This window comes from Schistocerca serialis, chromosome 3 (assembly GCF_023864345.2).
Source record: "Schistocerca serialis cubense isolate TAMUIC-IGC-003099 chromosome 3, iqSchSeri2.2, whole genome shotgun sequence".
Classification (NCBI taxonomy): domain Eukaryota; kingdom Metazoa; phylum Arthropoda; class Insecta; order Orthoptera; family Acrididae; genus Schistocerca; species Schistocerca serialis.
The window spans coordinates 913,299,471-913,325,315 of NC_064640.1; the positions used below are offsets into that span (position 1 = coordinate 913,299,471).

The window sequence follows — 25,845 nt, forward strand, 5'->3', positions numbered from 1 at the left end:
CCATACAATTACGAGTACTATTATTCACGTCTTCCATGTGACTCCCAGTGCCAACAGAAAGCTTCGGTGTGTTTTCCATTACAAAAAAATTATTTTTTTAAATCGGAATTTTACGTGTTCATTCCATAGTGTGCCCGCCCTGGTAGCTGAATGGTCAGCGTGACGGATTGTCAATCCTCTGGGCCCGGGTTCGATTCCGGGCTGGGTCGGGGAATTTTCTCCGCCCAGGGACTGGGTGTTGTGCTGGCCTCATCATCATCCTATCATCCTCATCGACTGCAGGTCGCCAAAGTGGCGTCAAATTGAAAGACCGACACCCGGCGAACGGTCTGCCAGACGGGGGGCCCTAGCCATACGATTAAATAAATAAATTCGATAGAGCGTTCCCAAATTAGTCTATTCAGATATTCGTTTTATCGATACCTGTTATCAGGGAAAGTGAAACACGAAGAATAAATTACAATCCCGCAGTAGCGCTGCATGCTTGGCGGCTGCAGTCAGTGCGGCACAATGCAGTGCTGTCGCTGCTGGAGTACTACTTATTATGCGGGCTTTCTGCCCCTGTTAATATGTGTGGATAAAACAAATATTGCACTACACTAACCTCGGACCGCTCTATCGAATAGGCAAGCAAAATTCCGTTTTAAGAGTCATTTTGTTTGTAATGGCAAACAACCCTATGTTTTCTGTCGACAATGGGCGTCGCGTAAAAGATGTGATGAGCAGTAATTCTTTGTGTTGACGCCAGCTACATAAAGCAAATAAGAAATTACAAATAATTGCCGAAACACGCGAGAAAATGCGCCAGATGACTCTTAGGAGGGAACCATATATAAGCCATATACAGAGTGATTTTTTTCCACCGTGTATAAGCTCTAGGGACTGATCGATAAAAGGATACGCAACAAAAAAGATCTAATGAACTTATATCCGGAAATTCATGGTTTCCATGCTAGTGACCATTTACTCCATCATACTTTGTTCCAGAGACTGTGGTCTAATACGCGGTGTACCATGCAGCCGAAGTTACAATATGCATGGTTTCCTCATGCCTCATCACCTAGCGCACCTTCCTGCCGTAGTAATTGGTAATGTCGTGTCTGATTCACTTCTCTTCCTGACTCACCTTGTAGTGGATGTGATACAGCGTTGTACACAATGGTTCCGTATTCCAATCGAGATCTCGCTGACATGGTGTTTACTTACGGAAACGCATATGGCGACGGGCGGTGGGGGGCAAGGTTGTATCAGAACTATACCCACCGACAACGACCACAACATTCAATGTTTGCAACCGTGTTCCGCCATTTGAGACAGGGTCGTTTCAGGAATTCGAACCTGCGACCGTAGTGGTCGCGCTGTTCCAGACTGTAGCCCCTAGAACCGCTCGGCCACACCGACAGGCTAGGTTCGAACAACACGTAAGAGCTATGGAGGTGATTTAGGAACTCAAATGTGAATATCTCTACGGAAGGTGACGTTCTTTTCGAGAAACGCTATTGAGAAAATTTAGAGAACTGCAGTCTGAAGCTGACTGCCGAATGATTCTACTGCCGCCAACATACAGGGTGATTCAAAAAGAATAGCACAACTCTAGGAATTTAAAACTCTGCAACGACAAAAGGCAGAGCTAAGCACTATCTGTCGGCGAATTAAGGGAGCTATAAAGTTTCATTTAGTTGTACATTTGTTCGCCATTTCAGCCAATAAAGTTTTTGGTCCCTTTTTCTTCGAAGGTGCTACTGTAACTGGACTACAGTATCTGGAGATGTTAGAGAACTGGCTGTTCCCTCAGCTCGAACAAGAAGCACAACAATTCATATTTCAGCAGGATGGAGCGCCACCACATTGGCACTTATCTGTTTGTAACTACCTGAACGTCAACTACCCGAGGCGATGGATCGGCCGCCAGGCAGCCCGTGACAGAGCACGTCATCACTGGCCTCCAAGAAGCCCTGATCTAACCCCCTGCGATTTTTTCTTATGGGGGTATGTTAAGGATATGGTGTTTCGGCCACCTCTCCCAGCCACCATTGATGATTTGAAACGAGAAATAACAGCAGCTATCCAAACTGTTACGCCTGATATGCTACAGAGAGTGTGGAACGAGTTGGAGTATCGGGTTGATATTGCTCGAGTGTCTGGAGGGGGCCATATTGAACATCTCTGAACTTGTTTTTGAGTGAAAAAAACCTTTTTAAATACTCTTTGTAATGATGTATAACAGAAGGTTATATTATGTTTCTTTCATTAAATACACATTTTTAATGTTGTGGTATTCTTTTTGAATCACCCTGTACATTACGCGTAAGGACCACGAAAACAAGATACGAGAAATTAGGGCTGATGCGGACCCATAGTTGCTTTTTCCCTCGTTCTGTTTGCGAGTTGAGCAGGAAAGGAAAAGACTAGAAGTGGTACAGGGTACCCTCCGCCACGCACCGTACGGTGGCTTGCGGAGCCTCTATATAGATATAGATGTGTATGCGGAGATAATCCGAAATATGAACGTCCTTGCTAGAGACAAATAAGACTGAACAACGGCAAAAATAAACTCTCCCTACATACGAAGTCAACGAACCATAGAGGATGTAATACCAGTCCCGCTATACCATAAAAATTCGACCTTAGAGACCACCGTCTGTTATTTATTACATATATTCTCTAAAGAACAATTAACCTACCACCAATGTGATTCAGACTGCAACCGTGCTATGCACAATGACTGCAGGAAGAAAACGGGAAGCCTATACCTCGTAAGAGTATACAACCAAATGTATGACGAGATGATGAGCGTCTCTTTCCGTGCCGCGGCAGCAGCGGACTACGGGAGCGGCCGCAGGCTCCCGTCACTCCCGGGCCACCACCTCCGCCGGCACTACCGCCGCAACCGCCGCCTCCACCCCCACCTACGACACGGACGTCCGTAGCCTCCCCCACCGCCTACACCGACGTCCGCCGCCGTCTCCACCATCTTCACACACGTCCGCCTCCGGCGCCGCCTCCACTTCCGCCGCCCGCTGCCACCGACGACTCTCCCGGCACCCACCGCCTCTCGCCAGCCTTCAGAAGAATTGACCCGGGCCGCGACCGCCCCACACACCTCCGTACATGCATCCGCCGGTCCCGGGGAAGAGCCGTCTCACTGGTTCCAAGTACCCTCAGGGAACGTCCTATGCAAACTGAGAGATGGGTGGAATTACTGACCTGTGGGCGTCTGTAGCAGCAACGGTTAGCAACACGTGCGAACCCCTTCGTCTGATAACTCGCGCTGTCTCTTAAGATGCGAGCGTTAAAAGAAAGAGAAGCATAAGAACACATTGCTACCAGTATTAGATGAAGCCGGTGAGTTATAAGTGTTTGTCACCTGGCAAAGACCAGCAACAGCTAAGAGAATCTGTATGAATAAGTACACGTTCCAACATTATTTATCTTACACATCTCTGAGCTGATAGTTTTACCCATAGAGTCTTTTTAACAAGAAAAGCATCATTTAATAGCAAAAACACACAGTACTTGTACTGGTTACATTAATGTCATAGCGTATGTTGTGATGGACGATAAGATACTACCAAAAAATCCACCTATCTACCGCTTCCCACATTTCGTTACAGTTTTGACACCATCCCATCTGCGACAATGTCGTCAATGACGAATCGGAAATCAGGTAATATCGGAGTCAAGTCCAGAGCGTAATACCGGGTGACCAAAAAGGTCAGTATAAATTTGAAAACTGAATAAATAGCGGAATAATGTAGATAGAGAGGTACAAATGACACACATCCTCGGAATGACATGGGTTTTATTAGAACCAAAAAAATACAAAAGTTCAAAAAAATGTCCGACAGATGGCGCTTCATCTGATCAGAATAGCAATAATTAGCATAACAAAGTAAGACAAAGCAAAGATGATGTTCTTTACAGGAAATGCTCAATATGTCCACCATCATTCCTCAACAACAGCTGTAGTCGAGGAATAATGTTGTGAACAGCACTGTAAAGCATGTCCGGAGTTATGGAGAGGAATTGGTGTCGGATGTTGTCTTTCAGCATCCCTAGAGATGTCGGTCGATCACGATACACTTGCGACATCAGGTAACTCCAAAGCCAATAATCGCACGGACTGAGGTCTGGGGACCTGGGAGGCCAAGCATGATGAAAGTGGCGGCTGAGCACACGATCATCACTAAACGACGCGCGCATGAGATCTTTCACGCATCTAGCAATATGGGGTGGAGCGCGATCCTGCATAAACATCGTACGTTCCAGCAGGTGTTTATCAGCCAGGCTGGGGATGATGCGATTCTGTAACATATCGGCGTACCTCTCACCCGTCACGGTAGCAGTTACAAAACTAGAATCACGCATTTCCTCGAAGAAAAAAGGCCCGATAACGGTAGATGTGCTAAACCCAACCCATACCGTGACTTTCTCCTCGTGCAGTGGAGTTTCCATGACAGTTACAGGATTTTCGGTAGCCCAAATTCTGCACCTGTGGGCGTTGACAGACCCTCGGAGCGTGAAATGAACTTCGTCGGTCCACAACACGTTACTCACCCAATCGTCATCTTCCGCCATCTTTCCATCTTTTGAAACGCCCACACCGGAAATGCCCTCCGCTTCACTAAATCGCCAGGTAACAGTTCATGATACCGATGGATTTTGCACGGATAGCATCGGAGGGTACGCCTAAGTGCCAACCAAACAGTAGTGTATGGAATACTGGTGCGACGTGCGACTGCACGAGCGGTGACTTCCCCGTGCATAGACGAACCCGCTACAGTCTCCATTTCTTCCTGAACTGTCTCAGCAGCATTACGCCTTGTGCTCAGTCAGCCACTACGGGGTCTATCGTCTAAACAACCCGTGGCTTCGAACTTCGAAATCATTCTCGCCATAGCTGCATTTGTCAACGGACCTTTACCCGTTCGAATCCCCTTCCTATGGCGATAGGATCGTAACGCTGAACTAGCACATTCCCCATTCTGATAATACAGCTTCACTAAAAGCGCCTTTTCGCGTAACTTCAACATGCTACGACTGCTGACGCATCTGATTCTCTCTATCATTACAGCTCCTTTTATACACGATTGTCGTGTGCAGTCACTGACGTTTTGCTGTCCAGCGCCATCTGTCGGACATTTTGTGACCTTTTCTTTTTTTGTTCTAATAAAACCCCATGTCATTCCAACCATGTGTGTTAATTTTTACCTCTCTATCAACATTATTCCGTGGTTTGTTAAGTTTTCAAATTTATACTGACTTTTTGATCACCCGGTACCTCGAGTGTACCTGCAGAACGAGATCTTATTAAGTCGAACAAACAAATTGTTACTACGCAGAGCCTGTGAACGTTTATCTCGAAAACAGCGAAGCTGGTCGAATGTTCATGTGCTACTGTCGTGAACATCTACGGAACGAGGTAGGACAGTGAAACTACCACTAGGCGCTAAATCGTTCGACGTCCATGACTCTTCACAGAACGTGGGGTTCGGAGGCTTATCTGCTCTGTAAAGTAGGATAGATGGTGATCTGCGACATCCGTGACGAAAGAGCACAATGCTGGGGCACGCACAAGTTTTTCGGAGCACACAGTTCATTGTACATTGTTGAAAACGGAGTTCCGCAACATATCACCTCCATGTGCTCACATGTTGACCTAATGGCATCGTCAATTACATCTACATCTACATTTATACTCCGCAAGCCACCCAACGGTGTGTGGCAGAGGGAACTTTACGTGCCACTGTCATTACCTCCCTTTCCGGTTCCAGTAGCGTATGGTTCGCGGGAAGAACGATTGCCGGAAAGCCTCCGTGCGAGCTTGAATCTCTCTAATTTCGATACCTCATCCAGAAACGCACCCTCTCGAAACCTGGACAGCAAGCTACACCGCGAGGCAGAGCGCCTCTCTTGCAGAGTCTGCCACTTGAGTTTGCTAAACATCTCCGTAACGCTATTCCGCTTACCAAATAACCCTGTGATGAAACGCGCCGCTCTTCTTTGGATCTTCTCTATCTCCTCCGTCAACCCGACCATGTACGGATCCCACACTGATGAGCAATACTCAAGTATAGGTCGAACGAGTGTTTTGTAAGCCACCTCCTTTGTTGATGGACTACATTTTCTAAGGACTCTCCCAATGAATCTCAACCTGGTACCCGCCTTACCAACAATTAATTTTATATGATCATTCCACTTCAAATCGTTCCGCACGCATACTCCCAGATATTTTACAAAAGTAACTGCTACCAGTGTTTGTTCCGCTATCATATAATCATACAATAAAGGAGCCTTCTTTCTATGTATTCGCAATACGTTACATTTGTCTATGTTAAGGGTCAGTTGCCACTCCCTGCACCAAGTGCCTATCCGCTGCAGATCGTCCTGCATTTCGCTACAATTTTCTAATGCTGCAACTTCTCTGTCTGCTACAGTATCATCCGCGAAAAGCCGCATGGAACTTCCGACACTATCTACTAGGTCATATAATTAACGACGGCCGTGGGCACGGGACCATCAGGATTCGGGCGCCGATCAATGGAAACATTTCGGTACTTCGGGTGACCCATTTTTCCTACATTAGGTCTCTGGTCATCTCCACAAACGCCGGCAGCGAGGTGACGTGCAGCGCTGCACGGACTTAGCCTGTTAGGAGCGGTATTATGCAGTGGGAGACATTCTCCTGCACTTCCATGGGATCGAAGACTCGCTGACAGCTGCGGACCACCTGTATCCCATCACGCTTGATGTCTTCCCCGATGGCGATGTCATCTTTCCTTCAGATTTAGTTTTACAGCTATGTTTAGCCTTCTCTTGAATCTGAAATGAAGTTTTCTAACACAGCTATTAAACCACGGTAGATCTTTCCTATCCCTTAAGTCCTTACTCGGAACATACTTGTCTAAGGCAAATTGAAAGATGCTTTTGAATTTTTTCCACTTGTGCTCCCCATCTCCTTCCTCATCACTGAATATTTGTTGTTGAGTACTCAGATACTCTGACGATTGTATCCTGTCACTCTTTCTAAGGAAAAATATTGTCCTACCTTTCTTAAAATTCCTTCTTCTACCAATAGTCATAGTTGCCAACACAGCCTTATGATCACAGATACCTTCCTCTACGTCAACTGATTTATTAATTTCAGGTCTGTTTGTAACCAGGATGTCTAAGACATTTCCTTCTCGAGATTGTACTCTGATTATCTGCTCGAAGTAATTTTCGGACTAGACATTCAGAATAATGTCATACGTATTCTTGTCTCTGGCACCAGTTTTGATAGCGTGACTAGCCCAATCTATACCTGGCATGTTGAAGTCACCTATTACACCGAGCTAATCGGGTAAATTATTAACAATATTCTGCAATTTTTCTCTGAAGTGCTCTACCACTACCGCTCCTAATCCCGCCTAATCCAGGGGGTCTATAAAAGCATCCGATTACCATTTTTGGCTCACATTTGATGGTAACCAGATTTATTCAGATTAATTCACATTCGGAATTCATGATAACCTTGCTGGATATTGTCGAATTCTTTACTACAATAAATACACCGCCGCCATTGGAGACTAGCTTATCCTTGCAATAAATGTTCCAGTTTGAGCTTATGATTTCGTTACTGTCCTTTTCCAGTTTCAACCAGCTTTCTATTCCTAACTTTATTTGTGCATTATAACCTTCAGTAAGCGACACTAATTCTGAGCCTTTTCCTTGGACGCTCCTGCAGTTTACTAATATCATATTAATCTTTTCTATATCTGATCGAGAACGCGCATTCTCTGAGGATACTGCAGCTGATGCAGCTTCGATGCATGGAGTCAATTCGTCTCTGATTCCAAGGGGAGGGGAGTTTCTCTACCTATAAGAACCCATGTGCACGCCATACGTACTCCGCTATCCTAGTTGTCACGTTCTGCATGTAGTGAACGCCTGACCAACTAAGGGCAACACTACAATTTTTCACCCGATAGCGGAGCATGAGAAATTCGCATCCGATACCGCCGCAGAAGCGTCTGAACCTCTGATTTAGACCTTGCACTCTGCTCCAAACCATAGGACAGCGATCGACCCTGTGTACGACGCCACAGTCAGCTTAGCCTGCAGCCTGCACGTGATGCTAGTAGTCTTCACCAAATCAGCCAGCCGCCGAAAGGAACTGAGGATGGCCTCAGAACCCAAGTGGCAGGCGTCATTCATGCTCCCATGTGCGAATATTTTTAGCCAGATGGTCCCCGTGTCCTCGACAGCCGCTGGCATGGCCACGTCTCAGACGACATCCCCTCTCTACGCCGCCGAACTTACTGAGTGCACAGTGGCATCCTTTCCCGTCCTGCCTCCTATTTCCCCGAAGGGCTCCATTACCCACCTAACGTCGGAGCTCAAAATTACTAGCATACCCACCGTCTACACTTGTCGGGACTGGGCAGGAAAATCAGCCAATGGCCCAACAGGAGAGGCATCCCCTACTGGCTCAACACTGGGTAGCACAATGTACCTGTTGTTAAGGCACAAGGAACCAGCCACGCGGCCCGTTTCCTTTTCTGCCTTCTGCCCAGTGACGCGCAATCCAATCACTGTGCGCCACTCACGATCGAGTGAAGATGGACTGGTCAGACGTTGTCCATCTGAAGACGCAGCGACATCCAGGTCACCAGGGGGGGTTACAACGGCACAACAGGCATTGCAGATCTCGGCACTGGCGCTTCCACGTCATCGCAGATTTGAGCAGTAGCCAGAAGCCTGTCGACCATGGCCAATACAGCTTCCAGCTGTTTACAGGCAGCACCCAGTTCTCCTTCTGCCCGCTCACAACGAACACAAACCCTACCCATATCTTACTGTATAGGAAAACTGAATACGATATCAAAAAATACAAAAAAAGCACACACTACAGAGTAGACTCACTCAACACAAACTATCGAATAACAGAATGAGATTTTCACTCTGCAGCGGAGTGTGCGGCGATATGAAACTTCCTGGCAGATTAAAACTGTGTGCCGGACCTAGACTCGAACTCGGGAGCTTTGCCTTTCAGATCGGGTAATATTCTAACTCTTACACCAAAAATGAAGAGCACTACTAGAAACAGCTAAATAGTCAGCTACTGCCCACTTATACTCAGAAGTAAGTTAGAATAACACCAAACTGAACTGTTTACTGCAATAAAAATCAGAATCATTCAACACAAACGGTTAAAAAAAAAAACGCTAAGTCTTACACGACAAACAAATACTGTTAACACTACTGAAACAGCTAAATAATCAGCTACTATCCATTCTGCTCAGAAGTAAGTTAGGATACCACTAAGCTTAGCGATGTATACAAACTGTGTACAGCAGATAAGCTGCTCCTACTGCTGCTAGTAACCACTCTCGTAGGAGGTGGAGCTCTACTGATACATTTTTCTGAGCTGACAACAGACTAAATATCCAATATGGCTAACATTGTACAGATACTACTCATACATGTTTATCAACAGAACACCGAAAAAATTCGCGCGGATAGGACAAATACGACACCCGAAAGTACAAAATCCCCGTTACTTTTTTAACGCATATATCAATTTCCAGATATCACAGTTAACTTTTAGAGAATAAAGTAGTATACAAACTAAGTCTCTAAAATGAGTCTACAGTTAGAACTGGAATTTCACATACAATTGAGTAAGGCAAGATTAAAAGTGAAACACGAAAAGTACCTGGCTTCCCAAACGTAGGCGGAAATAAGTGAAAGAACATTCCTCTCATTTATACACGGGTAAATTTACAGCTTACAGACACGTATTCACAGCCACAGTGGTTGGTGGAATGCTGGTAGCCGGCCGCGGTGGCCGAGCGTTTCTAGGCGCTTCAGTCAGGAGCCGCGCCACTACTACGGTCGCAGGTTCGAATCCTGCCTCGGGCATGGATGTGTGTGATGTCCTTAGATTAGTTAGGTTTAAATAGTTCTAAGTTCTAGGGGACTGATGACCTCAGATGTTAAGTCCCATAGTGTTCAGAGCCATTTGACCCATTTTTTTGAATGCTGGTAACTGTGAGAGCGCACTTTATTTTATATTGTGTAAAGTACGACGTTACCAACCTCGTGAGAAATGGTTGTTGTTATAGTTTTAAAATTCAATGCGTGACACAGATACTTGTCAACCTTTTGGACGCATAATTTTCAGAGGCTATATTTTTTTCTGAATTGCATTTTCTTCGATGTTACGCTAAAGCAGTGTACTGTCTCTGAAGTGACAAATTACTATTATATAAAAACATTTTTATACATTTTGACATTATTATTATTAAAATCGTACAAATCTATGGCATGTCAACAGGAGACGGGGTGACGACATGTTATATTTCGCGGGGTGAGAGGGGTGGGCAGCGACAGAGGCATTAAGAAATGGTTACCCCCACCCAGAACCGAACCAAAAATTGTTCAAATGGCTCTGAGCACTATGGGACTTAACATCTGAGGTCATCAGTCCCCTAGAACTTAGAACTACTTAAACCTAAGTAACCTAAGGACATTACACACATCCATGCCCGAGGCAGTATTCGAACCTGCGACCGTAGCAGTCGCGCGGTTCCGGACTGAAGCACCTAGGTTTGCTCGGCCATCACTGCCGGCAGAACCAAACCCTCGATCCATTCTTGTGCCTGTAGACATTGGCGTACTCCAACTTGCCACCTGACGTCTAACGTGCCGTACGACAACTCGTAGAATGTCCAGGCGAGGGAACAAAACAAAGCTCAGAAGCCATTTCTGGAAGAAGAACTTCAGCAGCTGCACCATAAGTAAAGAGACAGTAGTTAGACTTAATGTCCCGTCGAGATCGCCGTCATTTGAGATGAAGCCCAAGTTCGGGTTAGGAAAGAATGGGGGAGTAATTCGGGTGTGCCCGTTTCAAAGGAACCGTCCGTCCTAACCTAAATATGGACGGTCGTACTGGCATTTGCACCGTCGTCTTCCCGTTGCGAATCCTGTGCGGGCTGCAGTAGAATCCGTAGCCCAGCAGCGGCGCCTGTCTCCATCCAACAAAGACTGCCCAGGCCAACATGATGTTCTCTCTCCGGCAAAATACACTGCTCAGGCTGTTTGTATAGGTAATACAGAGCGTTCCGCAGCATGGCGCTACTGAAATTACCGCCGCCTTCCAGGTCGACAGCACTACAGGCCGAGTCCCACATGGGGCATCGGCGTCGTACGGAGATTTGCTTGTCGAATGCCTATGTCATCTGTTCGCCGACAGTCGAGTTTCGCCAGTGCCTTCGGGATAAACTCATATATAACCGCTTTGTGTGTGAAACACACGTGTAGCCAGACATCAGCCGACACCCCCGGGATAACAAGGCCGTCCAGCAGTGTTAGTGACGTCACACTAAGCGGCCCATAGCCGACGCAGCAGTCCACGGACACCTCTGTACAGACGCGCCTGATGCTAACCATCTTCTGTCCGTCATACAGAAAGGAGCGAACTATAATTCGAACCAAAGACCAAATTATATATATTCTTGTAAACAGCATAAAGGTTCATAACGAAATACCGATTACATATACGGGCAGGAATAGGTTCCAGAACTCCTCTGAAAAGTGTTTATCTTCAGTACCAGAATGAAGATCAAATTGTCAGGTTTTCTAAATAGAAAAGCACTTTGTTAGTAACAGACAGCAATAATGAGACTTGCAGTTGGTGATTTCTACGTGGAAAAGCTGTAGAGAGATTGAAAATGGTAAGTAAAGAGAGCCTCAGCCTTTTGCTCACATTCTTACATGTAATGCACTTGGTTGTTTTTCATTTCCTTACCTTTCATAGCATTTTTAATATTGTTTCAAGAAGTGTATCTTCAATAGCAAATTGTCAGGCTTTTCTTAAAGGAAATAGCAGTCCCTTAGTATCACAGTGCAAGACAGAATCTTGTGCTCAGTGACGTCTATGTTAAAAGGAGAATATTTGATATCTATCTTTTGTTTCCATTCTTTATTACTGGGGATACACTTGTAAAAATTCTTGAAAATTGCTGTCACCATGACCATATAAGTAAATTCACAATAGTCATAAGTTTTGTGAGATAAAGCGAACTCTTGTTACATTATTGTAAACGAAAGTTGTGAGGGTTTTGCTATGTATGACAGTGTTTAAGATAATTTACTTTCAATGTAATAGCTTGAAAATGTTAAGTCCTGCTGACAGCTGGCATTTGTCACCACCTGTATGCGAGTTTTAAAGCTAAATAGTGTTCTGACAATTATAAAATAGTGGCAAAGTTCCTCAATCGATTAAACTTATTCCTGCCCGTACATGTAATCGGTATTTCGTTATGAACCTTTATGCTGTTTACAAGAATATATATAATTTGGTCTTTGGTTCGAATTATAGTTCGCTCCTTTCTGTATGACGGACAGAAGATGGTTAGCATCAGGCGCGTCTGTACGGAGGTGTCCGTGGACTACTGCGTCGGCTATAGGCCGCTTAGTGTGACGTCACCAACACTGCTGGACGGCCTTGTTATCCCGGGGGTGTCGCATCAGCATGCAAGCTGCAAATTGCGCGTGCTAATCCTCTGACAAGTCTGCAACGAACGGCGCAACGACAGTCGACACATGGGTACCACCGAAACACCAGGCACCTCTCCTTGACTGAAATGTACCACCGTCACCGTTAATAGGTATATAGGCCGGATTACCTTTGTGTTCACCTGACGACCACTAGGACACCACCGACTGCTACGTGATGTAAAGGCTGCCGCAGCAGCACTGCACATCATGTACAGTGTTCTCACGCCCCATCAGACAATTTTCGACAATTGTTGTAATACATTCTAGTTCTCATATCGGAATACAACAGTAATGTCTTCGAATGGCAGGAGACAAAAAGAAATCCAGTTACCAAATGCTAGCTGAATCGACTGAGCTGGGAAATGAACGATGCAGTGGAGAAGCAATGAATGCAAGAATAGCATGATGAAGTCGAATCACTGCGACTTGACAACTCGGCCTGGAAAACAGCCAAGGCCCAGCGAACAAATAACGCGATTTCAAGTTGGACAACAGGTCCACATCGCAATGCATATACAGGGGCAACCGCCCTCCAGTGTTTTTGGAACGATAGCCCGAGGAGTTAGATACCACACTATCAGTCGCTACAGCTGAGGTGGAAAAGCACGTCAGCTCGCAGAAACTAGTAGTCCTGACCAGTTGATGAATCTACTTATCTATCAGATGTCTCCAGACTCTGTAACACATGATGCGGCGTTCTTCATCATTCATTGAATGGAGGAGTCAACAACAACATCGAAAATGCTTGGATCATTGGCATTCCTAATGTTGGCCACAATCCCGGTTCCAAAAGAAATGATAAGCCCATCAGTTCAAAAAATGGTTCAAATGGCTCTGAGCACTATGAGACTCAACTTCCGAGGTCATCAGTCCCCTAGAACTTAGAACTACTTAAACCTAACTAACCTAAGGACAACACACACATCCATGCCCGACGCACGATTCGAACCTGCGACCGTAGCCGTCGCGCGATTCCAGACTGTAGCGCCTAGAATCGCTCGGCCATCACGGCCGGCCAAGCCTATCAGTATTTCCGCACTGTCAGCAGTATGCGAACACCTGTAACTGTAGCGCCAGCTGAAGCACTGCGAAGCCAAACATCTGTTCGTAGATTCAAAATGGTTCAAATGGCTCTAAGCACTATGGGGCTTAACATCTGAGGTCATCAGTCCTCTAGACTTAGAACTACTTAAACGTAACTAACCTAAGGACATCACACACATCCATGCCCGAGGCAGGATTCGAACCTGCGACCGCAGCAGCAGCGCGGTTCCGGACTGCAGCGCCTAGAACCGCTCGGCCACAGTGGCCGGCTCTGTTCGTGGAGGCGCAATTTGGCTTCAGGAAAGAGCACTCACCCACTCTTCTGCTGATCCGCCCCAAGGGCGATTGGAATCATTGGGAAAGAAGAGAAAAAAAAGATTTATTTCTTCATACCCATTTACAAGGCGTATCCCAGCTTAGGCAAAATTACGTGTCCTATATGAATGAGCTTTGGATCGGGGCTTTTAATGTCCTGTGTATCTATATTTTTGAAATGAACAGCCTCTGACTTTCGAATGCAATACAGTCTGTAATGATCTCGATGTCTACGGGACATTAAACCCTAATCTTCCTTTCTTTTCTTCGAATTCAATAGTTGTGAGAAGTCAGGCACATGAGGATAAGGAACTCTGAGCTGCCAGTGACTGACTACAAATAAAAGCACCTCCTGGCGTGTACTGGTCTTCTTTTATCCGTCTACGTAAGGGGCAGTCTTTGTTCAAAATGGTTCAAATGGCTCTGAGCACTATGGGACTCAACTGCTGAGGTCATTAGTCCCCTAGAACTTAGAACTACTTAAACCTAACTAACCTAAGGACATCACAAACATCCATGCCCGAAGTAGGATTCGATCCTGCGACCGTAGCGGTCGTGCGGTTCCAGACTGCAGCGCCTTTAACCGCACGGCCACTTCGGCCGGCGCAGTCTTTGTGCTCAATCTTTGTGCTCGCCTAGATGAGATACGAGTAAACCACAAGAAAAGAAAATCTCCAGCTGAACACGGCAACTGTTAAACATAAACAGAAACATAATAAGACCGTGATGGACTGTGCGAATCATCAGAACTATTCGAGAATACTTTGGAGAGTATGTGAGGAAGTACAGTGAAAATTTGGCAACACAAACTATAGAAAAAACAAGAATACGAAGGAGAAAACAGTAGGTAGATGTATTTAATTAGTTAAAGAGGCAGATGGCGTAGAGACTGCCAACAGCGAAAACATGATGCAAGCGACCGAAGTTTTCTTTAAATGTTTGTGTTGTTGAAGAGGATAAGTAGAAACATAAACGAGTAATAATGAAAACAGTGACATACCGGACGTGATACTAGGTGGGCTGTATAAAACTGTTCGAAGTATGGAGAAAGCAAAGACGTTATGAAGTAAAGGTGTTTCGACAGAAGCGATTAATGCTGCTAGAGTAATAAGAAAGGGACCTGAAAAATTATTTGGAGAATGCCTGACAAATGGGACAATTCTTAAAAACGTGAATAATGCCGTAATTTTTGTGCTTCACAAGAAAAGAGATGCACAAGAAATAAAAACGGTAGAATTCAGTTTTTTCTCAGTGCTGAATATTCCCTAGACATTTACACACTCAAGTAGTAAACAACATTGGATATAATCGACCAAAGGGGTGAGCAGGGTCCGAGATTCGTTTGGGTGGACTTCAAAAAGTAATACGACATGCACGCATGTCCAAAGGCAGATTGCATCGTAACTCGGAATCACATAGGCACTGCAATATCATGCTTATCCGCCGACACCGGGCATGCGACTTTCAAGTGAAACGTCTCGCCTGTACGGGAATATACATAATGAATGTACGAGTACAGGTTGTAGACACATGGTTGACGGCATTTGGAAGCTTGCGTGTGGCCGTGAGTCGTGTACGGATAACCAAATGGTAAGGCGACCACGCGAGATAAGCCGGAAATCCGGGTTCGAGTCCCGGCTCGGTACAAATTTTCACTGTCGTCATTCTATTCTACAGCTGATGGTTGTCCTTATCCGCAACTGCGAATACATTTAATGTATTGCAGCAGGTAAGTTTCGTATGTTGTCCTACGTTAAGATAATTAAGCACCATGAGTGATGCGTTGTCAGAAGAGCGTACATGTTCCACGTTCCGTAGGCACAAGTCTGCTGCGATGCGGATAACAGGGTGGTAGTGAAATGGCCCGGCAAATGAAAACGTACTCCAAAGCTGACGTACGTGGGACAGCACAATTCCGGTGGGCAAAACGTCTGAACCGCATGTAGACTGAAAGTGAAATTTTGGCGGTATGTGGACGAAATGCAACGTCGCGTCCAGCTGTAATGAAATGTTGCAAACAGTTTAGCGAAGGCTGCAAAGCATTTAATAGAAGTTACTTGGCCTGCCATAACAATGTGTAGCTTACTGCTTGAAGTTCTGTCGCATATTGTGAGACAGCTCCCGATTCATTTTCGACATAATCTACACTAGCAGTTTCTGAGAGACAAGACCTGATTCAACTTATATTACTATACTGAAATACATCAACGCCATACCTACCGTTAGACTTCTTTAGAATGTGGAAAATTCAGAATTAGTTAAACGAGTCAGACAAGAAGATTTCGTGTCACAGAAATTATTTTCAGCAGTCCTTTAGACAGTTTCCAGACACTGGGATATGTTGTTTGTTGTGGTCTTCAGTCCTGAGACTGGTTTGATGCAGCTCTCCATCCTACTCTATCCTGTGCAAGCTTCTTCATCTCCCAGTACCTACTGCAACCTACATCCTTCTGAATCTGCTTAGTGTATTCATCTCTTGGTCTCCCTCTACGATTTTTACCCTCCACGCTGCCCTCCAATGCTAAATTTGTGATCCCTTGATGCCTCAAAACATGTCCTACCAACCGATCCCTTCTTATAGTCAAGTTGTGCCACAAACTTCTCTTCTCCCCAATCCTATTCAACACCTCCTCATTAGTTATGTGATCTACCCATCTAATCTTCAGCATTCTTTTGTAGCATCACATTTCGAAAGCTTCTATTCTCTTCTTGTCCAAACTAGTTATCGTCCATGTTTCACTTCCATACATGGCTACACTCCATACAAATACTTTCAGAATCGACTTCCTGACACTTAAGTCTATACTCGACGTTAACAAATTTCTCTTCTTCAGAAACGATTTCCTTGCTATTGCCAGTCTACATTTTATATCCTCTCTACTTCCACAATCATCAGTTATTTTACTCCCTAAATAGCAGAACTCCTTTACTACTTTAAGTGTCTCATTTCCTAATCTAATTCCCTCAGCATCACCCGATTTAATTTGACTACATTCCATTATCCTCGTTTTGCTTTTGTTGATGTTCATCTTATATCCTTCTTTCAAGACACAGTCCATTCCGTTCAACTGCTCTTCCAAGTCCTTTGCTGTCTCTGACAGAATTACAATGTCATCGACGAACCTCAAAGTTTTTACTTCTTCTCCATGAATTTTAATACCTACTCCGAATTTTTCTTTTGTTTCCTTTACCGCTTGCTCAATATACAGATTGAATAACATCGGGGAGAGGCTACAACCCTGTCTCACTCCTTTCCCAACCACTGCTTCCCTTTCATGCCCCTCGACTCTTATAACTGCCATCTGGTTTCTGTACAAATTGTAAATAGCCTTTCGCTCCCTGTATTTTACCCCTACCACCTTCAGAATTTGAAAGAGAGTATTCCAGTTAACATTGTCAAAAGCTTCCCCTAAGTCTACAAATGCCAGAAACGTAGGTTTGCCTTTCCTTAACCTTTCTTCTAAGATAAGTCGTAAGGTTAGTATTGCCTCACGTGTTCCAACATTTCTGCGGAATCCAAACTGATCTTCCCCGAGGTCCGCTTCTACCAGTTTTTCCATTCGTCTGTAAAGAATTCGCGTTAGTATTTTGCAGCTGTGACTTATTAAACTGATAGTTCGGTAATTTTCACATCTGTCAACACCTGCTTTCTTTGGGATTGGAATTATTATATTCTTCTTGAAATCTGAGGGTATTTCGCCTGTCTCATACATCTTGCTCACCAGATGGTAGAGTTTTGTCATGACTGGCTCTCCCAAGGCCATCAGTAATTCTAATGGAATGTTGTCTACTCCCGGGCCCTTGTTTCGACTCAGGTCTTTCAGTGCTCTGTCAAACTCTTCACGCAGTATCTTATCTCCCATTTCGTCTTCATCTACATCCTCTTCCATTTCCATAATATTGTCCTCAAGCACATCGCCCTTGTATAAACCCTCTATATACTCCTTCCAACTTTCTGCCTTCCCTTCTTTGCTTAGAACTGGGTTTCCATCTGAGTTCTTGATATTCATACAAGTGGTTCTCTTCTCTCCAAAGGTCTCTTTAATTTTCCTGTAGGCAGTATCTATCTTACCCCTAGTGAGACAAGCCTCTACATCCTTACATTTGTCCTCTAGCCATCCCTGCTTAGCCATTTTGCACTTCCTCACTGGGATATTAAAGGATGAATACGTGGTAAAGTAACATATCTGAAACACCGTCTCTCCGCTTCTAGCGGGGATAAACCTCAACAACCTATGAATGAACTTAAGAGAAGAAGTTTGAGACTTTTAGAAAACCGTTAAAAGTTTATCTGTCGTCGTTCTCTCGTTTTTCAGTTATAAACTTGAGCACTCCAGACTTTCTGCTCGTGGGAGGCAACAGGTCGACTGGTGTAGTCTTTAAAGACGTAACAGGTGTAGCGTTCCACAAGTGAAAAGGGACAACTTCATAATTTCAGGCTAGAGATATTTTCCTTTCCGAACAAGTCATTAATCATTTGAGCCATTGATCTGGCAGAGTGTTTAAGGCTCTGGACTCATACTGAAGAGGAGCAGGGATGAAATCCGCGTCACACCTTCCTGATTTAGATTTTTCCCAAGTTCTTTCAAGCGAATGTCGGAATGGTTCCGTCGAATGCCAACAGCAGGTAATTGTCTAACTAAACAATTGCTCCATCTCTGTTTCCCTCGACGCTGTCCCGACAAGCTCTGCTCCTCCTCCTGCCCGAATCACTTGCTGATAACTAGGCTTCGTGTAAATCCTTGAGAAATAAATTTCACTGCAAACGTTTACAATTTTTCGCCTATGAATAAATTTTCACGCCACTGCTATCCAGTCCCGGTTTGTCCATCGTTGTTTTTATTGTCATATTACAGAACAATAATAACAAATCACTTTTCTAGGCGTTCGATTCAAGTTTATATCGCTCATAATCACATACAATTCCCGTATCGTATGTCTGTTCTTGCGTATCGCTTCTAAAATGAACTGAAGTTCCGAAACTCACAGGAGAGCAGTACATAAATAGTCCGGAAGGGCAACCATCGCGTGAGAGGTATATAAATAGCAAGAGCGTTATCAGTTCTTCCAGTTCAACTCTAGCGGGTGCTGTGAAACGTCTCCTGAACTAACTGTAGTCTTACTGCGGGATAATCGGATTCTTAACCTGGGTGGCAGTTGAGTCAAAACTCATGGGATGTTTTCTTTTGAGAACTGTTTTATTCCTTGGGCTACAGTGTCAGCAAAGTGAAAAGAGTCTCTCCTTCAAGGCACCACATTCCGCCACGGACAGAACAACGCCTAGGAACAACTGCATAATGGCTATGAATATTGATCTAAGAGAGATTCGTCCGCGTCTGCAGACAAGAGACGCTGCGCCCAGAGCATTCATATTTTATGAGTAACGAACCTGAGGCTTTTCCATGGCATCGGTGGAGAGACATTCGGTGCTGATTTGATATGATTGTATAAGTAGTTTATTACCGTCTCATTGCAGGAATGACAGAATGTTGACGCAGTCATTGGGCTTAAGATGCCTAAAGATACAATCTGGTCTGAATCTACAGTTGGTGGAGTCTGTACGTTTGGCAGCTCCTATGATGACCTGGACACCAATTATTGCCAATGCACCGTGCAGTATGATGTCTCTGTGGTGAAAAGGGGCCTATTGTCCGTTTCCATTGAACGGGCGAAATGATGTTTGAGTGTAAACTGCCTAGCTCGCCTGGTAGGTGACATGACGATGGCAATCACAAACCGATAATGCACTATGTTAATGACCATTAGTCTGAAAGATATGTTAAATGATTTCAGTGAACGAACCGCCGGCCAGATCACCTATCATGGGTTTACTTGTAAATATTGGGATTTGATGTGGTGGTCGTGCCAAAAAGTCATCCACCTACAAAACCAAGCAATTATGTGCCCTCTACCAAACACAGGCCAAACATCAGACGAGAGTCTACCTTTATCCATTTAAAAGATATAGTCTTGTGAAATTGGACGAATCTCTGAAACATTTATACAGGGTGTTACAAAAAGGTACGGCCAAACCCTCAGGAAACATTCCTCACACACAAAGAAAGAAAATATGTTATGTGGACATGTGTCCGCAAACGCTTACTTTCCATATTAGAGCTCATTTTATTACTTCTCTTCAAATCACATTAATCATGGAATGGAAACACACAGCAACAGAACGTACCAGCCTGACTTCAAACACTTTGTTACAGGAAATGTTCAAAATGTCCTCCGTTAGCGAGGATACATGCATCCACCCTCCGTCGCATGGAATCCCTGATGCGCTGATGCAGCGCTGGAGAATGTCGTATTGTATCACAGCCGTCCACAATACAAGCACGAAGAGTCTCTACATTTGGTACCGGGGTTGCGTGGACAAGAGCTTTCAAATGCACCCATAAATGAAAGTCAAGAGGGTTGAGGTAAGGAGAGCGTGGAGGCCATGGAATTGGTCCGCCTCTACCAATCCATCGGTCACCGAATCTGTTGTTGAGAAGCGTACGAACACATCGACTGAAATGTGCAGGAGCTCCATCGTGCATGAACCACATGTTGTGTCGTACTTGTAAAGGCACATGTTCTAGCAGCACTGGTAGAGTATCCCGTATGAAATCATGATAACGTGCTCCATTGAGCGTAGGTGGACGAAAATAAAATGAGCTCTAACATGGAAATTAAGCGTTTCGGGACATATGTCCACATAACATCTTTTCTTTATTTCTGTGTGAGGAATGTTTCCTGAAAGTTTGGCCTTACCTTTTTGTTCACCCTGTATGTTGCTTGCTTGCAGCCTACTAAAGATAAGTGCCTAAGGTGTTGTGGAAGGTGCACTCTCTACTACGAGGGGACTTCGAAAAGGAAGTTGCATATTACAATCATAGGCTAAGTAAGTGTTATTGAATGCTGCACTACATGTCAACGTGCCAGTTTCTTTAAACAACGGTCGGAAAGTTGTATCAACTCCTCGACGGCAGAAATCCGCTTCTTGGTCACGGACCCTTCGAGAACGGCTGAGTGAACGTCCTCATTGTCGAAAAAAAAACGTATCTTCCCCCCCCCCCCCCCAGATGTTCTTTCAGATTACTGAAAAGATGGCCTGGGCATCGTCGTCTGTGATCGTGTCGACGGCCATCTTTCTCGATTGGCAACACCCACGTCTGTGCGGGCTTGGTCAAATTGTTCGTACCATTTCATACGGCTGGCGACATTTCATTTGATCCAAGTAACGCTAGAATTTCACGTAGAATATGTGTGCAGCTTAGAAGTTTTCCCACAAGAATCGTTCTGTCCCACGTACTTAAACTTTGGAGTACGTTTCCAGTTGTTGCGCCACTTTTCCCCCTCATTGCGATGCGCCTGTTATCTGTACCGCAGCGGTACCGTGTCTGCAGGAAACCCAGGCCATGTACTCACTTCTGGCGATGCGCCGCTATTTTTGCGCAATGGTCCTACCATGGGACGACATGTGTAACTTACTTTCTGAAGTGCAGTTACCGAATTTATAATAATAAGCGAACAAACTATGACAACCGAGGAGAAAAAAAAAAACTGTTCTTCTTGTACAGATTCTACATACAGGGTGACAATTACCGAACTATATGAAATAAAATCGTCATAGCTTCTGAACGGTTTGCGTTAGGACGTTCAAATTGCGCAGTTGGCCGCGGGGCATGATGGGAATTAGTATTTTGGCCTAACGCCGAAGCCCACTTTCATTTGAAGAATTCGTCAATAAGCAAAACTGACGCATTTGGGAGACTGAGAATCCGCATTTTGCAATCGAGTTGTGTCTTCGCCCACGACGGGTGACTGTGTGGTGTGTAGTGTCCAGTCACAAAATAATCGATGTGATATTTCTTGATGGTACGGTGACTACCGATCGATACTTGAAGGTTTTGGAAGATGATTTCTTCCCCATTATCCATAGTGACCCTGATTTCGACAAGGTGTGGTTCTTGCAAGACGGAGTTCGACCCCATTGAAGCAGGAGAGAGTTTGATGTCCTGGAGGAGCACATTGGGAACCGCATTCTGGCTCTGGGTGGGCCTCGGTTGACCGCCATATTCTCCGGAACACATGCAATTCCTTTTTGTGATCTATATTAAAGACAAGGTGTGCCGGCTGGAATGGTCGAGCGGTTCTAGGCACTACAGTCTGGAGCTGCGCGACCGCTACGCTCGCAGGTTCGAATCCTGCCTCGGGCATGGATGTGTGTGATGTCCTTAGGTTAGTTAGGTTTAAGTAGTTCTAAGCTCTAGGGGACTGATGATCTGAGAAGTTAAGTCCCATAGTGCTCAGAGCCATTTGAACCAAAGACAAGGTGTACAGCAAAACCATTGCTGAGCTGAAAGCAGCCATTCAGGAGGTCTTCGACAGTATCGATATTCCGACATTTCAGCGGGTCATGCAGAATTTCACTATTCGTCGACGACACATCATCGCCAATGGTAGCAGATCGAACGTGTCGTAACCTAAATCCGAATATCTGTAGTGACGTTTATGTGTTGAATTAAGTTTTTGTACTCCGTAGTTTGTAACTAATTTACGTTTATTTTCGTCTAGTCCAATAATTGTCACCCTGTATTTACTAAATTATGAGTTGATCTAAGTGTCAGATTTCTGTAAACTTAACTGAGTACCGCATTTTAGCTTAACAGTAACTAAATGTACACTGACGGAAAAAAGCGAAACACCAAAAAATAATTACTGTAAAGTAATGAAATTTCGAGAATACATTTGTGTAGTTAACATATTTAAGTGATTAACGTTGCAATATCACAGGTTAATGTAAGCGAGAGATAAGCCATTGGACATGTGAACAGCTGGTGTATTAATAACCGATGTAACCTCCAGAATGTTGAATGCTAGCATGCAAACTTGCATGCATTGTGTTGTGTACATACTTCCGCGTAGTCAGCACGTACACAACTTCCCCACTAGAGCGCGCCCCGCTAAGCACAACAGCGCAGGCGCAGCGCTCGTCCGTCTCCGCACTACGAGATGGCGCTGTCTTAGAGACGGACCAAATTCTGCTTCCGCCGATCCGCGTATTAATATGTAACGCAGCCAATGAGATTGCTGCTACCGTAGAACCTTTTCTCCTCGCGGATCACACTCGCGCAGTGATACATGAACGCGCGAGGTATTATAACGAGTGTACAGACCTCCGATTAGTCAGTCTGCATTTGTCTGCACCAGTCTGTACCAGCATGCATTAGTCTGTGCCAGTCTATAGTCAAGTTTCAGTCTTCGCCTAATAAGATTATCATATTCCTGTACATAGCCATGAAGAGAAATGCATAGACACTTTGTCAAGTATCAGAGATATGTGAGAATAAGATTAACGTACCAAGACCAAAGGAACTTCCGATTGTCAATTGTAAACAGCATCCTCAATTAAGTTAAGTAATTTCTATGCTTTTTATTATTTTAATAAATATGTGTGAAAATTAATCAAGTTCTGTTTAAAGTTGGTCACCGTCAATCTGCTACTCTAAGCGTGCAAGTGGCATTTCTATCGTCTGACATAACGGCAGAAGATAAACACGCCACGATAAGACCACGATACATATTGCTGACAATCGCCAACTTCATTGGAGCGACAAGTCAAATAATCTGATGGTGTGTGTACCGAAGGTCTTACAGTATGCACACCACACATTGTGTTTTACGGGTCCTGGGTGTCAGTTTGTGGGAAGGAGTCCCATGCCTGTTGCACCTGGTCTCTCAATACAGGGACAGTTAATGCTGTTTGTGAATGATGCTGGAGTTGACGTCCGACAATGTCCCATACGCGCTTGATGGGCGACATATCTGGTGATCGAGGAGGCCACAGCAACATGTCGATACTCTGTGGAGCATGTTGGCTTAGAACATCAGTATGTGAGAGAGCGTTATCCTGTTGGAACACGCCCCGAGAATTACTGTTCATTAATGCCAATACAACATGTCGAATCACCAGATTTACGTACAAATCTGCAGTCAGAGTGCGTGGAATAACGATGAGAATGCTCTTGCTGTGATACGAAAGCGCGCTCTAGACTGTAACACCAATGTATCTAGCACGCAGACAAGTTGGTTGCAGGCACTCAAGTGGGGATTAGGGATTAGTGAACACAGGGCTCTCGTAGCAAGATTGAATATTGTAATCCCCAAAGTCTCGAAAAATATGCGAAAAATATACCTATTCAAAAAAGCAGATAAAAATTCCCTTGACGCCTTCCTGAGAGACAATCTCCACTCTTTCCAAATTAATAACATAAGTGTAGTACAGATTGGGCTTAAATTCAAAGAAATAGTATCGGCAGAAATTGAGAGATTTATACCAAATAAATTAACAAACGACGGAGCTGATCCTCCTTGATACACAAAACGGGTTAGAACACTGTTGCAGAAACAACGAAACAAACATGCCAAATTTAAACAGACGCAAAATACCCAAGATTGGCGACCTTTTACAGAAGCTCGAAATTTAGCGCGAACTTCAATGCGAGATGCTTATAACAGTTTCCACAACGAAACGTTGTCTCGAAACCTGGCAGAAAATCCACAGCCATTCTGGTCGTATGTGAAGTATGTTCGCTGCAAGAAACAATCAATACCTTCTCTTGCGCGACAGCATTGGAGATACTATCGAACACAGTGCTGCCAAAGCAGAATTACTAAACACAGCTTTCTGAAATGCCTTCACAAAAGAAGACGAAGTAAGTATTCCAGAATTCGAATCGAGAACAGCTGCCAATCTGAGTAACGTAGAAGTAAATATCCTCGGAGTAGTGAAGCAAACTTAAATCACTTAGTAAAATCAAGTCTTCTGGTCCAGAATGTATACCAACTAGGTTCCAATCGTAGTATGCTGATGCATTAGCTCCATACTCAACAATCATACACAACCGTTCGCTCGACGAAAGATCCGTACCCAAAGACTGGAAAGTTGCACAGGTCACACCAATATTCAAGAAAGGTAGTAGAAGTAATCCACTAAATTACAGGCCCATATCGTTAACGTCGATAAGCAGCAGGATTTTAGAACATATATTGTGTTCGAACGTAATGAATGCCCTCGAAGAAAACAGTCTATTGACACACAGTCGCCGTCCGGGGTGGCCGAGCGGTTCTAGGCGCTACAGTCTGGAACCGCGCCTATGCTACGGTCGCAGGTTCGAATCCTGCCTCGGGCATGGGTGTGTGTGTTAGTTAGGTTTAAGTAGTTCTAAGTTCTAGGGGACTGATGACCTCAGAAGTTAAGTCCCATAGTGCTCAGAGCCATTTTTTTGACACACAGTCAACATGGGTTTAGGAAACATCGTTCATGTGAAACACAACTAGCTCTTCATTCACATGAAGTGCTGAGTGCTATTGACAAGGGATTTCAGATCGAATGCGTATTTCTGAATTTCCGGAAGGATTTGATACTGTACCACACAAGAGGCTCGTAGTGAAGTTGCGTGCTTATGGAATATCGTCTCAGTTATGTGACTGGCTCTGTGATTTCCTGGCAGAGAGGTCACGGTTCGTTGTAATTGACGGAAAGTCATCGAGTAAAACAGAAGTGATTTCTGGCGTTCCCCAAGGTAGTGTTATAGGCCTTTTGCTGTTCCTTATCTATATAAACGATTTGGGAGAGAGTGTCACAGAAATGATGCAGGATTTTGGATGGACATCGTTAAAAGAAAGGCGTTTTTCGTTGCGACGGAATCTTCTCACGAAATTCCAATCACCGGCTTTCTCCTCCGAATGGGAAAATATTTTGTTGACACCGACCTACATAGGGCGGAACGATCACCACGATAAAATAAGGGAAATCAGAGCTCGTACGGAAAGCTATAGGTGTTCATTCTTTCCGCGCGCTATACGAGATTGGCATAATAGAGAATTGTGAAGGTGGTTCGATGAACCCTCTGCCGGGCACTTAAATGTGATTTGCAGAGTGTCCATGTAAAC

The 25,845-nt window shown here is 44.6% G+C and overlaps 1 protein-coding gene across 1 annotated transcript; it reads left to right on the forward strand.

The window, feature by feature from the left end:
• Positions 1 to 2,721: 2,721 nt before the first annotated feature.
• Positions 2,722 to 12,552, forward strand: LOC126471318 (uncharacterized). Its single transcript, XM_050099440.1, has 3 exons — positions 2,722 to 2,756; positions 2,818 to 3,107; positions 12,365 to 12,552. The coding sequence occupies exons 1-3, from the start codon at positions 2,722 to 2,724 to the stop codon at positions 12,550 to 12,552; spliced, it is 513 nt and encodes a 170-aa protein (XP_049955397.1).
• Positions 12,553 to 25,845: the final 13,293 nt, after the last annotated feature.

Coding starts and splice junctions, on each gene's coding strand:
- LOC126471318 (XM_050099440.1), top strand. CDS start 2,722: ATGACTGCAGGAAGAAAACGGGAAGCCTATACCTC. Junction 2,757..2,817: donor AAACGGGAAGCCTATACCTC/GTAAGAGTATAC, acceptor GTGCCGCGGCAG/CAGCGGACTACGGGAGCGGC. Junction 3,108..12,364: donor CGACCGCCCCACACACCTCC/GTACATGCATCC, acceptor TTCGAATTATAG/TTCGCTCCTTTCTGTATGAC.